The following is a 17,341-nucleotide window of genomic DNA, read 5'->3' on the forward strand; positions in this document are numbered from 1 at the left end:
AGATGGATAATGAACTACTAACTCAGTGTTCTGCTATTGCTGTAAGAATAGTCCACACAGACCAGTGCTAGCATATGCCAACCTGTGCCCTTCCATTAGCCATTACCACTGCAAATTATATACCAATCCAGCACCAACACATGTTCTACAAATAAAAACCTGAAGTGTTCGGTAACAACGTAACAAACTATTCATAAGGCATTTATAAACCATTCATAAGGCATTTATAAACCATTCATGAGTCATTTACAAGCCATTCATGAGTCATTTACAAGCCATTCATGAGTCATTTACAAGCCATTCATGAGGCATTTATAAACCATTCATGAGTCATTTACAAGCCATTCATGAGGCATTTATAAACCATTCATGAGTCATTTACAAGCCATTCATGAGGCATTTATAAACCATTCATGAGTCATTTACAAGCCATTCATGAGTCATTTATAAACCATTCATTAGTCATTTACAAGCCATTTGTGAGCCATTTACAAGCCATTCATGAGGCATTTATAAACCATTCATGAGTCATTTACAAGCCATTCATGAGTCATTTACAAGCCATTCATGAGTCATTTACAAGCCATTCATGAGTCATTTACAAGCCATTCATGAGGCATTTATAAATCATTCGTAAGGCATTTAATAAACCATTCATGAGTCATTCACAAGCCATTCATGAGTCATTTACAAGCCATTCATGAGTCATTTACAAGCCATTCGTGAGTCATTTACAAGCCATTCATGAGGCATTTATAAATCATTCGTAAGGCATTTAATAAACCATTCATGAGGTATTGATAGTTTATCATTTATTACATCACTACTCCCACATCTGTAAAACTGGAGTTTGAGTTTATTTGTATTTTTACATTAATCAACGTTTCAGTAAAAATTATGGTTTTAGCCAGCTGGCTAATTTTCAACCACAGTCCCTGGGCAGGTTATTAAAAACCATTCCAATCACAATACAGACAATCAATGAGCAGTGACCACATGCAGAGCAACAAAGGACAAGCAACACGTAGTACGCAGACAGACAGAGAAACACAGGACAAGCAACACGTAGTATGCAGACAGACAGAGCAACACAAGACAAGCAACACACCAACAGACAGAACAACACAGGACAAGCAACACGTAGTACGCAGACAGACAGAGCAACACATGATAAGCAACACGTAGTACGCAGACAGAAAGAGCAACACAGGACAAGCAACACGTAGTATGCAGACAGACAGAGCAACACAGGACAAGCAACACGTAGTACGCAGACAGAGAAAGGTAAGCAACATTTAGCATGGATACAGACAGAGAAAGATAAGCAACATTTAGCATGGATACAGAGAAAGATAAGCAACATTTAGCATGGATACAGACAGAGAAAGATAAGCAACATTTAGCATGGATACAGACAGAGAAATTGCACAAAAAGCAACAAAACAAAATCCATAAAAGCAGAAAAGTGTTTCCACACATCACCAGCTACAGACAACACGAAGACAAGCTAGTAAGCTAGTTATTCAGATGTGTATAAGCTAGTAAGCTAGTTATTCAGATGTGTATAAGGTGGTAAGCTAGTTATTCAGATGTGTATAAGGTGGTAAGCTAGTTATTCAGATGTGAATAAGGTGTTAAGCTAGTTATTTAGATGTGTACAAGCTAGCAAGCTAGTTATTTAGATGCGTACAAGCTAGCAAGCTAGTTATTTAGATGCGTACAAGCTAGCAAGCTAGTTATTTAGATGCGTGCTAGCTAGCAAGCTAGTTATTTAGATGTGTACAAGCTAGCAAGCTAGTTATTTAGATGTGTACAAGCTAGCAAGCTAGTCATTTAGATGTGTACAAGCTAGCAAGCTAGTTATTTAGATGTCTACTAGCTAGCAAGCTAGTTATTTAGATGTGTGCTAGCTAGCAAGCTAGTTATTTAGATGTGTACTAGCTAGCAAGCTAGTTATTTAGATGTGTACTAGCTAGTAAGCTAGTTATTTAGATGTGTACAAGCTAGTTATTTAGATGTGTTCAAGCTTGCAAGCCAATTATTTAGATGTGTACAAGCTAGCAAGCTAGTTATTTAGATGTGTATAAGCTAGTAAGCTAGTTATTTAGATGTGTACAAGCTAGCAAGCTAGTTATTTAGATGTGTACAAGCTAGTAAGCTAGTTATTTAGATGTGTACAAGCTAGCAAACTAGGTATTTAGATGTGTACAAGCTAACAAGCTAGTTATTTAGATGTGTACAAGCTAGCAAGCTAGTTATTTAGATGTGTAAAGCTAGCAAGCTAGTTATTTAGATGTGTAAAAGCTAGCAATCAAGTTATTTAGATGTCTACTAGCTAGCAAGCGAGTTATTTAGATGTGTACTAGCTAGCAAGCTAGACATTTAGATGTGTACAAGCTAGTTATTTAGATGTGTACAAGCTATAGCAAGCTAGTTATTTAGATGTGTACAAGCTAGCAAGCTAGTTATTTAGATGTGTACAAGCTAGCAAGCTAGTTATTTAGATGTGTACAAGTTAGCAAGCTAGTTATTTAGATGTGTACTAGCTAGCAAGCTAGTTATTTAGTGTATATGTACTTCCTTAAACATCCCGTGTTGTGTGCTTGTTATTTTACTCGGTAGAGCTGGAATGTCTGCCAATGGCATGCCCATCTTTTTGTGAGAAATTACACTGGTCATTCAACACATTTATAAAGTATTTATAAAGCATAAATAGCGCTCACTTTAGATAAGGAGCTACACAAATAATTAGTAAATGGTTTATAAATGTGGGAGTAATGATAAATAAACGTTGAACACACTTTATATATACACTGTTGACTGAGCCCTGAGCCCAATGCTAATACACTGTTGACTGAGCCCTGAGCCCAATGCTAATACACTGTTGACTGAGACCTGAGCCCAATGCTAATACACTGTTGACTGAGCCCTGAGCCCAATATTAATACACTGTTGACTGAGCCCTGAGCCCAATGCTAATACACTGTTGACTGAGACCTGAGCCCAATGCTAATACACTGTTGACTGAGCCCTGAGCCCAATGCTAATACACTGTTGACTGAGCCCTGAGCCCAATGCTAATACACTGTTGACTGAGCCCTGAGCCCAATGCTAATACACTGTTGACTGAGCCCTGAGCCCAATGCTAATACACTGTTGACTGAGCCCTGAGCCCAATGCTAATACACTGTTGACTGAGACCTGAGCCCAATGCTAATACACTGTTGACTGAGCCCTGAGCCCAATGCTAATACACTGTTGACTGAGCCCTGAGCCCAATGCTAATACACTGTTGACTGAGATCTGAGCACAATGCTAATACACTATTGACTGAGACCTGAGCCTAATTCTAATAAGCTATCGCTGGAGCTAACCGTCGATGAAAGGAAGAGTTGCTGCTTTTGAACACCTTTTGGTTCTGTTGTGATGTTTTCCTGGCCCCGTGTGTGTGTGTGTGTGTGTGTGTGTGTGTGTGTTTGTGTGTGTGTGTGTGTGTGTGTGTGTGTGTGTGTGTTTGTGTGTGTTTGTGTGTGTGCGTGTGTGTGCGTGTGTGTGTGTGTGCGTGTGTCTGATGTTTTCCTGGCCCCGGTCACTTTCCCCCAGCGGCGAATGTGTGTGAGGCTCGGAAAGACACACACTGCGAGGGGGAATGTGACGGGGCCAGGAAAACATCAGACACACGCACACACACACACAAACACACACACACACACACACACACAACCTGTCTCATTGCTGTATGACCGCCCTGCCATGTGTACGAGGAGAGAACAGGGCTCCAGGAAGACAAGCGCTAATTATTGATCTATTTTTTACATTTTTTTTATTTAACAAATCTCCCGGGAGGGTTGTGCACGCCTGGCGCTGTGAAGCAACACCATCCCTTGTACAGGCTGCCGTTGTGGAGGACGGGGCGGATGCAGCGTTTTGAGCGACCCCGGGACCTACACGGCAATAATCGATGAGCCGCTTGCTTGTTTGTCTGTTAATGGCCCCATTCAAAGCCCAACCGCCGAGACAAAACACTGCCTGTTTGCTAGAATTGTTTTGAATTGTTGCATTAAATATTTTGTTGTTTCTTCACCTGGCATATATATGACCGATCAATCTGTTTATCTATCTCTCCTTAATGGCCGTGTTCGTTTCAGTCCTATAAAGAGATGGGTATAATTGTGATTTTGTGCTTCAAAGAGGACTCTGTGAGAATAATCGTGGAACATCCTGATGAGGTGATGGGCACCTGAGGGGGTTTCATGGATCTAAATCAATTTCAAACCTACTAGCATCTCCTCCCTGGGATTCAGATAAAACTCATTTCATCACTTTAAGCTGTAAAGACTCACTCTGTGAATGGTTTCATTGTTTTTAATGGCGGGAATCACCCCGTGGTGTTTTTGGCTTTGCTTCACCAATCACCACCAGACTAGCAAAATTGTACTTTAAAGCAAGCAAGCTATGTTTGCTAAGAGTACGGACATTAAGAGAGAAGGGGAAGAGGTGTTTTGAGGTGGTTGTTTTACAGTCACATAGCATTTTGTTGCATCATTAATAACATAGTCTACAGTAGAGGCAGTAAAGTACAGTACTTCATGACATTCAGCATCTATTCATATTCAGTATAAAGACACTATGTCTCCTTATTTAAAGGCCCAGTGCAGTCATAAAACATGATTTTCATGTGTTTTATACATATTTGAAAATGATGATAATGCCCTTTTAGTGTAAAAAGCAGTTTGAAAAGAATGCCTGAAATTTCTGCCTGTTTTTTGCAGGATGGATTTTTGGCCTGCCTGGTAACTTTTTACTTTTATTTTTTTAATTTCACCTTTATTTAACCAGGTAGGCCAGTTGACAACAAGTTCTCATTTACAACTGTGACCTGGCCAGGAATGAAGCAAAGCAGTGCGACACAAAACAACAAGGAGTTACACGTGGTTTAATCAAAAGTACAGTCAATAACACAATAGAAAAAATATATGTACAGTGTGTGCAAATGAGGTAAGATTAGGGAGGTAAGGCAATAAATATGCCAGAGTGGCGAAATAATTACAATTTAGCAATAAAACACAGGAGTGACAGATGCACATTCATCTTCTGCACATGTAGAGCTACTGGGGTGCAAAGGAGCCAAAAATAATAATAAAGATAAATAAATTGCAGTATGGGGATGAGGTAGATGGATGGGCTATTAACAGATGGGCTATGTACAGGCGCAGTGATCTGCGAGCTGCTCCGACTTAAAGTTAGTGAGGGAGATATGAGTCTCCAGCTTCAGTGAATGCAGTCAAAGGAGAAGTTGGCTTTGGGGGTGACCAGTGAGATATACCTGCTGGAGTGGGTGCTACAAGTGGGTGCTGCTATGGTGACCAGTGAGCTGAGATAAGGCGGGGCTTTACCTAGCAGAGACTTGTAGATGACCTGGAGCCAGTGGGTTTGGCGACGAGTATGAATCGAGGGTCAGCCAATGAGAACATACAGGTCGCAGTGGTGGGTAGTATATGGGCCTTTGGTGACAAAACGGATGGCACTGTGATAGACTGCATCCAATTTGCTGAGTAGAGTGTTGGAGGCTATTTTGTAAATGACATCGCCAAAGTCAAGGATCGGTAGGATAGTCAGTTTTACGAGGGTATGTTTGGCAGCATGAGGGAAGGATGCTATGTTGCCAAATAGGAAGCCAATTCTAGATGTAATTTTGGATTGGCGATGCTTAATGTGAGTCTGGAAGGAGAGTTTACAGTCTAACCAGACACCCATGTATTTGTAGTTGTCCACGTATTCTAAGTCAGAGCCATCCAGAGTAGTGATGCTGGACGGGCGAGCAGGTGCGGGCAGCGATCGATTGAAACGCATGCATTTAGTTTTACTTGCATAAAGAGCAGTTGGAGGCCACGGAAGGAGAGTTGTATGGCATTGAAGCTCATCTGGAGGTTAGTTAACACAGTGTTTAAAGAAGGGTCCGAAGTATACAGAATGGTGTCGTCTGCGTAGAGGTGAATCAGAGAATCACCAGCAGCAAGAGTGACATCATTGATGATGTATACAGAGAAAATAGTTGGCCCGAGAATTGAACCCTGTGGCACCCCCATAGAGCTTGCCAGAGGTCCGGACAACAGGCCCTCCAATTTGACACACTGAACTCTATCTGAGAAGTAGTTGAACCAGGCGAGGCAATCATTTGAGAAACCTAGGCTGTTGAGTCTGCCGATAAGGATTGACAGAGTCAAAAGCCTTGGACAGGTCGATGAATACAGCTGCACAGTATTGTCTCTTCTCGATGGCGGTTATGATATCGTTTAGGACCTTGAGCTTGGCTGAGGTCTACCCATGACCACCTCTGAAACCAGATTGCATAGAGGAGAAGGTACAGTGGGATTCAAAATGGTTGGTGACTTGGCTTTCAAAGACCTTCGAAAGGCAGGGTAGGATATATATAGGTCTGTAGCAGTTTGGGTCTAGAGTGTCTCCCTCTTTGAAGAGGGGGATGACCGCAGCAGCTTTCCAATCTTTGGGGATCTCAGACAATAAGAAAGAGAGGTTGAACAGGCTAGTAAAAGGGGTTGGAACAATTTCGGCGGATCATTTTAGAAAGAGAGGGTCCAGATTGTCTAGCCCAGCTTTAGTTATTAGAGCAATAACAAAGAGAGTTCCAAACCTCTCTGCCAATAACCTCTCTGCCAGTTCTCTTCCCCACTCAGAACGCTCCCAGACAATCCTAGCAAAATTCTTGCTTGAGAAATAGCTCTTTACTAAGAAGCTATTTTGTATATTTGTGACAATTGTAATTGAAAACAATCACAGTAAGGTACCTATGTTACCTAGAAATGATTTGATATTGAGATAAACAGCAGCATTGTAGGTTTAATGTGTTCCTTAACCTTAACATTCCAAGGTAACATTCCAAGGTAACATCCGAATCCCAAGGTAACATTCCAAGGTAACATCCCAAGGTAACATTCCAAGATAACATTCCAAGGTAACATTCCAAGGTAACATCCCAAGGTAACATTCCAAGGTAACATTCCAAGGTAACATTCCAAGGTAACGTTCCAAGTCATGACCTTTTTACAGAAGTTTCTCTTGAACAGCTTACGGTACAAATACAAGTAACTATTCAACTTCACAGTTGGATTCATTGTTACCTCTCAATGTGTTATCTAACAATGACATTCCACGGAAGCCTTTCTATTATGAGTAAATCATCTTTAAAACCCTGACCTTGAATATGAGTTTGGATTGTTTTGGGAGATATGATTATTGTAAGTAAAATAAATAGAAGAAGATGCTTATGTTTGAATGGCATTTTTTTTATAGTAATCTTCTATTTTAGTCCAGGAGGAGAAACGGAGTGAGAGGTGGGTATGAAACACCAACACACACGGGTTCAAACACAGCCATTCACACACACAAACAAAAACTTGCTCATACACATCATTTCTCACAGACACAGACACTCACCAGAAGTTTCTGAAGGGAGTGTTGATTTGGAAGAGCCTCCTGTCTGTATCTTTAATGTTAGTAGCAGTCAGATCGATCATGGAAATACCCAGGCCAGCTCTGAAGTCCTGTAGAACAGATACACTATGTCAGATCAAACATAAAGTAAGACAGGCTATGATACTAGGAGGCCAAGTGCATTATGGGGAAACAGAGGAGGGAGAGAGAGAGAGAGAGAGAGGATGGGATGTCATAGGTCATTCACATGGAAGTCACTCACTGACACAAAACAAGTAATTCAACAGATACATGTATTGACCACAGTGATGAACTGGTCACCAAATGTTGCCGTGCTTCATTCTCTATCAATACATTTTGCTTCCCGTCTTCATCGAGTTTCCGCCTCGACTTACCGTGAACGCAGTCTCCGCTAAACGCAGGAAAGCAGCCTTTGAATTTAACCCTTGTGTAGTCTTAACATTCTGTATACCCCCCTTGTCCTAAGGGTAAAAAATGACCCGCGTTCACTAAACCCCTAAAATAAAGCAGCTTATTTGAATTTTAAATCACAAACGCTGTGAATATCTGGGTTTTCCCTCTTCACAATGCAGAAAGACTGCATTTAAATCAGTGGACACCACTCGTTTTTATTACAACACATTTGTCACAACTGTTTTCTTTACTAAAGTAGAGGTTTATTATTATGATGGTTATTATTATTGTTGTTATTGTGGCTAAAGGTACTGCATCAGTGTAAACTATTTTTTTAGCAAGATGTAGCACTTGTGTAGCCTAAGACAGTAGCAGAAATGTGCAGAAAGTAGTTTTGAATGCATTTCATTGAAGGGAAACAATAACAATCTTGAACTTTTTTGGCGACATAGTGATATATTATTATATACTGTACAATGAGGAATTCAACTACAAAATACTAGTCTTCTCCCATTTCTTTAACCATTGCCCCCACCCACAAGGTATATAAACAACAACAATAAATAAGAATAAATTAAGATAATAGATACAAAACAAAAATGCGAACAACACGAATCAATCAACTCTGATTAGCACATGTAGGACAGTATGCTAGTGTGTGTACATGGACTTGGCAGATGTTTTTCTCACATATGCAGCACATAGGATTTGTTTTACAGTCCTTCTTTGGGGGACAGAATTGGTATCTCCTCCTCTTGCCTGCCCCAGCTGCAGCCTCAGGTGGATCAGGACAAGATGCAGCCCCCTGAACAGCTTTCACAAGCGCTGCAGAGAGCTGCTGTGCGGGGGAGGCGCTCCCTTCTTTGAATGTGTGGGGTTACAAGTGCCTTTCCCAGCTGCTCCAGGAACACCCTCCTCTTGTTCCGCTTATCAGGCCTCCAGGTAGGGTTGATCTTGTCCCATATCACGAAGGCATTGTATGAGGACACATCAATGATGTTTTGAAAGATGACCGGTGGCCAGTAGGTAGTCATCCTCCTGCAGCTGTAAGTTCCAATCTCCTTGTCCAGGTTGTCCACGACTCCTTTGTTGTGGTTGAGGTCCAGAATGATGGCTGGATTCCTGTCCTCGCGATCTCTGATCTCAGCCGTTTTGTGCCATATGCTCAGGAGGACCACGTTCTTGTTCCTCTTTGGGAGGTCAGAAACTAGAGTGGTGGTGGGGGTGAAGGCAAACTTTGATGAGAAGGCCTCTCTCCCCCTCGTCTGCTGGCTGAGTTCAATCAGTAACACACATAATCTCAATTTCTCATTGTGTGTGTGTGTGTGTGTGTGTGTGTGTGTGTGTGTGTGCGTGCGTGCGTGCGTGTGAATCTTTGTGGTTCTTGTGGTGTGTAAATTATATTATAACAGCCGGGTGAAAAATGACCCTAAGACAACCTTTGTACCCTGGTGGTGTACAGCTTCATGGAAAGATGAACAAAGGCGATGTTTCACTTTTTCTAATGTTGGGGGTCACTCTAGGAAAAGCAACTCAAATTTCAAGTTGAAAAAAAATCATTTAGGGGATTTTCTCTGCTGTTAAACATAGTGGTGGGTCATTTCTGACCCTTAAGACAACACAAGGGGTATTAAATCTCACTGTACCGCTGAATTTCCTCCACACGGATTGAATAAAGACCTAAGACCTTGATGCATAAATGTACCTGCGGGAGGAGGAGCTTGTTTTATAATAAGCCCATAGCCGCAAGGGACCCTAGATAAGGACCCTCCTCTCAGTCCCTCCACTCAGCCCCTCCTCTCAGCCCCTCCACTCAGCCCCTCCACTCAGCACCTCCTCTCAGCCCCTCCTCTCAGTCCCTCCTCTCAGTCCCTCCTCTCAGTCCCTCCTCTCAGTCCCTCCTCTCAGCCCCTCCACTCAGCCCCTCCACTCAGCCCCTCCTCTCAGCCCCTCCTCTCAGTCCCTCCTCTCAGTCCCTCCTCTCAGTCCCTCCTCTCAGCCCCTCATCTCAGCCCCTCCTCTCAGTCCCTCCTCTCAGCCCCTCCTCTCAGCCCCTCCTCTCAGCCCCTCCTCTCACTCCCTCCTCTCAGCCCCTCCTCTCAGTCCCTCCTCTCAGTCCCTCCTCTCAGTCCCTCCTCTAAGTCCCTCCTCTCAGCCCCTCCTCTCAGCCCCTCCTCTCAGCCCCTCCTCTAAGCCCCTCCTCTCAGCCCCTCCTCTCAGTCCCTCCTCTCAGTCCCTCCTCTCAGTCCCTCCTCTCAGCCCTTTCTCCAGGTAGAATAGAACATCATAATGGATATGAATCTCATCTCATTAGAACTAAATCTGGCCTCTCCTACGAGTGTCATTCGGTCTAATAAACAAACATAGTACATGCCACATGGATTAAAGTCTGCCCCCATGCCCTATTTCCCAGGGGCCTTTGCACAGAGATACATGAGAATGTGTGAGAAGAAGAGTCTGAAGAGGTGGCTGAAAGATGTCCACGCATTGTTTAAATGCACCTTTCCTCTTGTGTGTGTGTCTGTGTGTATGCGTGTACGTGTGTTTGTTTGTCTGTGTGTGTCTGTGTGTGTGTGTCTGTCTGCCCGCCAGTAGTAGCAGAGTGGGATGCTAAACTAACACAGGCTGTCTCCTCCTTCTCCTGCACTCAAAAGGGCTGAGGAGACGCTTTCTCATCGCCCCCAGACAGAGGGAGAGGAACAGATGAGAAAATGAGAGAGAGGAAAGTAGGAAGATAGACAGGAGAGAGAGAAGAGGGAGGAAGACAGAGATAGAAAGACAGAGAGAGAAGAGAGAAGAAGACAGAGATAGAAAGACAGAGAGAAGAGAGAAGAAGACAGAGAAAAGAGAGAGGAAGACAGAAATAGAAGAGAGAGGAAGATAGAGAAAGAAGAGATAGAAAGACAGAGAGAAGAGAGAGAAAGACAGAAATAGAAGAGATAGAAAGACAGAGAGAGAAGAGGGAGGAAGACAGAGATAGAAAGACAGAGAGAGAAGAGAGAAGACAGAGAAAAGAGAGAGGAAGACAGAAATAGAAGAGAGAGGAAGACAGAGAGAGAAGAGGGAGGAAGACAGAGATAGAAAGACAGAGAGAGAAGAGAGAAGACAGAGAAAAGAGAGAGGAAGACAGAAATAGAAGAGAGAGGAAGACAGAGAGAGAAGAGAGAGGAAGACAGAGATAGAAAGACAGAGAGAGAAGAGAGAGGAAGACAGAAATAGAAGAGAGAGGAAGACAGAGAGAGAAGAGAAATGAAGAGGGAGGAAGACAGATATAGAAAGACAGAGAGAGAAGAGAGAGGAAGACAGAAATAGAAGAGAGAGGAAGACAGAGAGAGAATAGAGAGGAAGAGGGAGGCAGACAGAGAGCGAAGAGGGGGGAAGAGGGGGGAAGACAGAGAGCGAAGAGGGAGGAACAGAAAAAGACGAGACAGGAAGACAGAGAGAGAGAGAATAAAAATGCTCAATACATCATAACAGTGAATTGAAAACAGCTGCAGTGGCACCAAACATAAAACTATGTCAACCTGGCCTGTTATCATTAGAACAGTTCATCACCACAGACACAGTTTACTCTCATTACCACAAACAAAGAGCGGAAATTAATTGACACCATCTTTGTTGATTAGGCACTTTTCCCGAATGAGAGGGAGAGAGGAAACGAGAGAGGGAGAAAGGCCTCTCTGAATAATGCTGCGTAATTAGACAGTTGTGAGACATGAGGAGATATATATATATATATATATATAAAAAAATATAAATATAAATATAAATATATATATATAAAGAGAGAGTGAGACACACAGTGAGACAGTGAGAGAAAGAGAGAGCAAGAGGATGGAAATAGAGAAAGGGAGACAGAGACAGAGAGAGAGAGAAAGCAAGAGAGAGAGACTACTTTATCACTGACATCAACCCAGAGTCTCTCAGTGTTCACAGTCAGCCCCCTATCAGACCGCAGCATAATTACAGTCTACTTGAACAGAGCAATACTCAATCATGAGGCATCAAAGCCAAAGGAACTAATATTAAGAAATGCTATAGATGGAAAAAATGTAGTTTGTAAATGTACCAAAAAACAATTAGGCAACAAAAAATTCAATCCCTTTTAGACAACTTCCTGGACAAAATGTTGAACTGTAATAGTGAAGGTGCAAACTTGGCAGTAGAAAATCTAAACAGTATATTTGACCTCTCACCCTCCCTATGAAATCAAAAAATCTCAAATAGAAAACCAAAGAAAATGAACAACAATGACAAATGGTTTGATGAAGAATGCAAAAATCCAAGAAAGAAATTGAGAAACAAGTCCAATCAAAAACATAGAGACCCTGAAAACCTGAGTCTACGCCTTCACTATGGTGAATCACTAAAACAATACAGAAATACACTACGGGAAAAGAAGGAACAGAACGTCAGAAATCAGCTCAATGTAATTGAAGAATCCATAGACTCTAACCCTTTCTGGGAAAATTGGAAAACACAAAACAAACAACAACACGAAAAATGATCTATCCAAAACAGAGATGTATGGGTAAACCACTTCTCCAATATTTTTTGGCTCTATAACAAATAACAAACAGCAAAAACATATACATGATCAAGTACAAATCTTAGAATCAACTATTAAAGACTACCAGAACCCACTGAATACACCAATAACCTTGAATGAGTTACGTACCCATTTGAAACTGCCTATTTCTCAGCCCCAGAAACTAGAATATGCATATAATTGTCAGATTAGGATAGAAAACACTCTGAAGTTTCCAAAACTGTCAAAATATTGTCTGTGAGTATAACATAACTGATATTGCAGGCGAAAACCTGAGGAAAATCCAACAAGGAAGTGCTGTTTTTCCTTAAAGCTCTCTGTTCCATTGGATGCCATGCCTCCATTTAAAGGGATATCAACCAGATTCCTTTTCCTATGGCTTCCACATGTTGTGAACAGTCTTCAGACATAGGCTTTTATTTTGAAAAATGAGCGAGAAAGATAACATTGCGTAAGTGGATAGCTGGGTGTTCGCAGAGTTTTGCTTGCGCAACAGTGTGGGGCAGCCATTGTCTCTCCCTCTCCTATTGAAAAAGCGACAGTCCTGGTTGAAATGTTATCGATTATATATTGTAAAAACAACCTGAGGATTGATTATAAAAAAACGTTTGACATGTTTCTACGAACTTTACGAATACTATTTGGAATTGTCGTATACGATGTTGTGACCGCTCGAGTCTGTGGATTTCTGAACATAACGCGCCAAGGTATACGACATTGCAAAACCCATGTACACAAACAACAAGCGTGTGGCTAAAATAGGCAAAAAGCATACACATTTATTCCCATAGGGCCGTGGGGTGAGACAGGGATGCTACTTAAGCCCCACCCTCTTCAACATATATATCAATGAATTGAAGAGGGCACTTGAAAAGTCTGCAGCACAAGGCCTCACCTTACTAGAATCTGAAGTCAAATGTCTACTGTTTGCTGATGATCTGATGCTTCTGTCACCAACCAAGGAGGGCCTACAGCAGCACCTAGATCTTCTGCACAGATTCTGTCAGACCTGGGCCCTGACAGTAAATCTCAGTAAGACCAAAATAATGTTGTTCCAAAAAAAGTCCAGTCGCCAGGACCACAGATACAACTTCCACAAATCTGTGAACAATCTGAGAGTCTAGGCTAGGAGGGCCTTCTATGCCATCAAAAGGAACATAACATTTGACATACCAATTGGGATCTGGCTAAAAATACTTGAATCAGTCATAGAACCCATTCCCCTTTATGTTTGTGAGGTGTGGGGTCTGCTCACCAACCAATAATTCACTAAATGGGACAAACACCAAATTGATAAATTGAAAAATAACCTCAGTGTACAATGTGAAACACCCAATAAGTATCAAAAACCTCTAAAGAGACGTTAAATTCTACAACCACCTAAAAGGAAGTGATTCCCAAACCTTGCACAACAAAACCATCACCTACAGAGAGATGAACCTGGAGAAGAGTCCCCTAAGCAAGCTGGTCCTGGAGCTCTGTTCACAAACACAAACACACCCCACAGGGCCTCAGGATAGCAACACAATTAGACCAAACCAAATCATGAGAAAATAAAACGATAATTATTTCCAATGTGTCAAGTAATTAACAAAAAAACTGAGCAAACTAGAATGCTATTTGGCCCTGAACAGAGAGTACACAGTGTCAGAAAATCTGACCACTGTGACTGACCCAAACTTAAGGAAAGCTTTGACTATGTCCAGACTCAGTAAGCATAGCCTTGCTATTGAGAAAGGCCAACATAAACAGACCTGGCTCTCAAGAGAAGACAGGCTATGTGCACACTGCCCACAATATGAGGTGGAAACTGAGCTGCACTTCCTAACCTCCTGCCCAATGTATGACCATATTAGAGAGACATATTTCCCTCAGATTACACAGATCCACAAATATTTTTTTTTTAAATCAAATTTTGATCAACTCACATATTTATTGGGTGAAATACCACACAGTAACATTTGTGACCTGTTGCCACAAGAAAAGGGCAACCAGTGAAGAACAAACACCATTGTAAATACAACCTATTTTTATGCTTATTTATCTTCCCTTTCGTACTTGAACTATTTTCACAACATCACAACACTGTATATATATATACATAATATGACATTTGAAACGTCTTTATTCTTTAGGAACTTTTGTAAGTGTAATGTTTACTGTTAATTTTGATTGTTTATTTCACTTTTGTTTATTATCTATTTAACTTGCTTTGGCAATGTAAACGTACATTTCCCTTAAATTGAATTGAATTGAGAGAGGGAGTATTGAGACATGGCAGAAAGAAGGAAGAAGCGAGAGAGAAACTAAAGCCACTATCGCAACAACACAGTTCTTAAATAATCTGAGTGATCTGATTGGATGACGGGTGATGGAAGGGTGCCTTACTCAAGGTTCTACTTTCCATTTACGACAGTGTGCATTGAGCTGTGAATGCAGCATCTCTCTCTATCTCCCTCTTCCCCATTGTAGTGCTACATTGAACTCTGCTACAAAGTACCTGGGCAACTTCATCTGGAGAGTGGTCAATTGCCCTCATGGATAATTTACAGAGTTGCAAACGAGGACAGCTCTATATGAAGTGTGTGTGTGTATATATGTGTGTGTGTGTGTGTGTGTGTACAGTAAATGTGTCTTTGTAGCTGTATGTGATTGTTTCTGCGTGCCTATACTGTACGTGTCTGTGTCATTGTGTGTGTGTGTGTGTGTGTGTCGGTGTGTGTCGCCCATCTAATGGCCCTCATCCCTCTCAACAGCCAATTACAGATATGGCTGTTAGGATCCGGCCCGGCTGCTAGTTACCTTGCCAGTATGTGCTGTGGCCTCCTGCCCTGTCCAATTAAATCACCAGGGATGGAGGGTGGGGTGGAAGAAGGGGTGGAAGGAGGTGAAGGAACATTCTGGCATTAGAGATAAAAATGACTCTCCCAATTACAACAGCCGAGAGCCGCGGGGCAATGATGATGCAGAGAGAGGAGAAGAGTTAGGGTTAGGGTTAGAGACTGCACCGGGCAGTGCAATGATGATGCAGATAGAAGAGTAGGGTTAGAGTTAGAGAGAGCACTGGGCGGTGCAATGATGATTCAGAGAGAGGAGTAGGGTTAGGGTTAGCAAGATCACTGGGCGGTGCAATGATGATACAGATAGAGGGTTAAGGTTAGAGAGAGCACTGGGCGGTGCAATGATGATTCAGAGAGAGGAGTAGGGTTAGGGTTAGCGAGATCACCAGGCGGTGCAATGATGATGCAGAGAGAGGAGTAGGGTTAGAGAGAGCACCGGGCAGTGCAATGATGATGCAGAGAGAGGAGTAGGGTTAGAGAGAGCACCGGGTAGTGCAATTATGATGCAGAGAGAGGAGATGGGTAAGAGAGAGCACAGGGGGCGGTCCAATGATGATGCAGAGAGAGGAGTAGGGTTAGGGTTAGAGAGAGCACTGGACGGAGCAATGATGATCCAGGGAGAGGGTTAGGGTTAGAGAGAACACTGGGCGGGTCAATGACGTGGCTAGTAGGGAGAGCTGGTATCTTAAAAAATGGTCTATGACATAATGAATGCAACACAGCTTTGATGACACCCCTGTCACAAAAACGAATGGTTTTGACCAATAAGAACTTTTGGAAATGAGACTTCTCCTCCCAGCCGTGCCACTTGGCTTGTAAAATGATGACCAACTTTACCCGCTTCATGTAAAAATGTAGAACTCCTATTGGATAAACCACAGTAAATCTACATGAATAGGAAGTTGAATCCTCCCTTTTCCTAAAATGAATGGGGATGTGTGTGTTACCTGCACAACACCTAATATTTTGACCGAGATTAGATTTTGGCACCAATCTCTTTTACACAACCAACTCATATACACAACATGATGGGTTACTAATACAACATGATGGTTTACTAATACAACATGATGGGTTACTAATACAACATGATGGTTCACTAATACAACATGATGGTTCACTAATACAACATGATGGGTTACTAATACAACATGATGGGTTACTAATACAACATGATGGTTTACTAATACAACATGATGGGTTACTAATACAACATGATGGGTTACTAATACAACATGATGGTTTACTAATACAACATGATGGTTTACTAATACAACATGATGGGTTACTAATACAACATGATGGGTTACTAATACAACATGATGGGTTACTAATACAACATGATGGTTTACTAATACAACACATCTGTCCATCTCACCTTCTCCCCTCTCTCCTTCCCTTCTTCTTCTCCCCTTTCACTCACACCCTCTCCCTTATATACAGAGCCTTCAGAAAGTATTCATAACCCCTCGACTTATTCCACATTTTGTTGTGTTAGTCTGAATTCAAAATGAATAACGTAGATTTTTCCCCTCACCTGTTTTTGCACTGAAACATGTCAAATAAATCCCTGCCAGTTTTAACTAATTAAACAACAAAGAGTATGATCTACATGATCAGTCTCTGTGTGCAAAATAAAAAAGTGGTTAATGTGAACCGAAATCACAGCATTTCAATGTTATTTGTTGCCTAGACTTTACTGCAAATGAAACTCAAGTCTTGAGAAAAAAAACAATACAGTAATATCGCAGTTACCATGACAGCCTTTATAATAGAACGCTTGTGACCGCACACACATCTAAATATTGAACTTGGGGGGGAAAAAAATGTTTTAGTAGAAATAGAATGAAACAAACAGGCATTGTATTGTTGCTCTTTTAGAGTGGCCAGTACAGTAGACATCCATCAAGTGCACAAGGCTACATGGGTGTAAAAATAACATTCACTGAGTAGAAACATTTTAATATACAACCCCTCACACACACACACACACACACACACACACACACACAAACACACACACACAAACACACACACACACACACACACACACACACATTACTGTCAAGTTCAACACAACTAA

At 41.8% G+C, this 17,341-nt stretch overlaps 1 protein-coding gene across 1 annotated transcript in view; it reads right to left on the reverse strand.

The window, feature by feature from the left end:
• arap2 (ArfGAP with RhoGAP domain, ankyrin repeat and PH domain 2) overlaps nucleotides 1-17,341 on the reverse strand; it is a 230,983-nt gene that overhangs the window by 132,495 nt on the left and 81,147 nt on the right. The window contains exon 10 of the mRNA XM_036958269.2: nucleotides 7,459-7,565. Within this exon, the coding sequence (XP_036814164.2) occupies nucleotides 7,459-7,565 (107 nt within the window). The remainder of the gene's footprint in view (nucleotides 1-7,458; nucleotides 7,566-17,341) is intronic.

Source organism: Oncorhynchus mykiss, chromosome 21 (genome assembly GCF_057628025.1).
Source record: "Oncorhynchus mykiss isolate SJ-2025 chromosome 21, ASM5762802v1, whole genome shotgun sequence".
NCBI classification, from domain to species: Eukaryota; Metazoa; Chordata; class Actinopteri; order Salmoniformes; family Salmonidae; genus Oncorhynchus; species Oncorhynchus mykiss.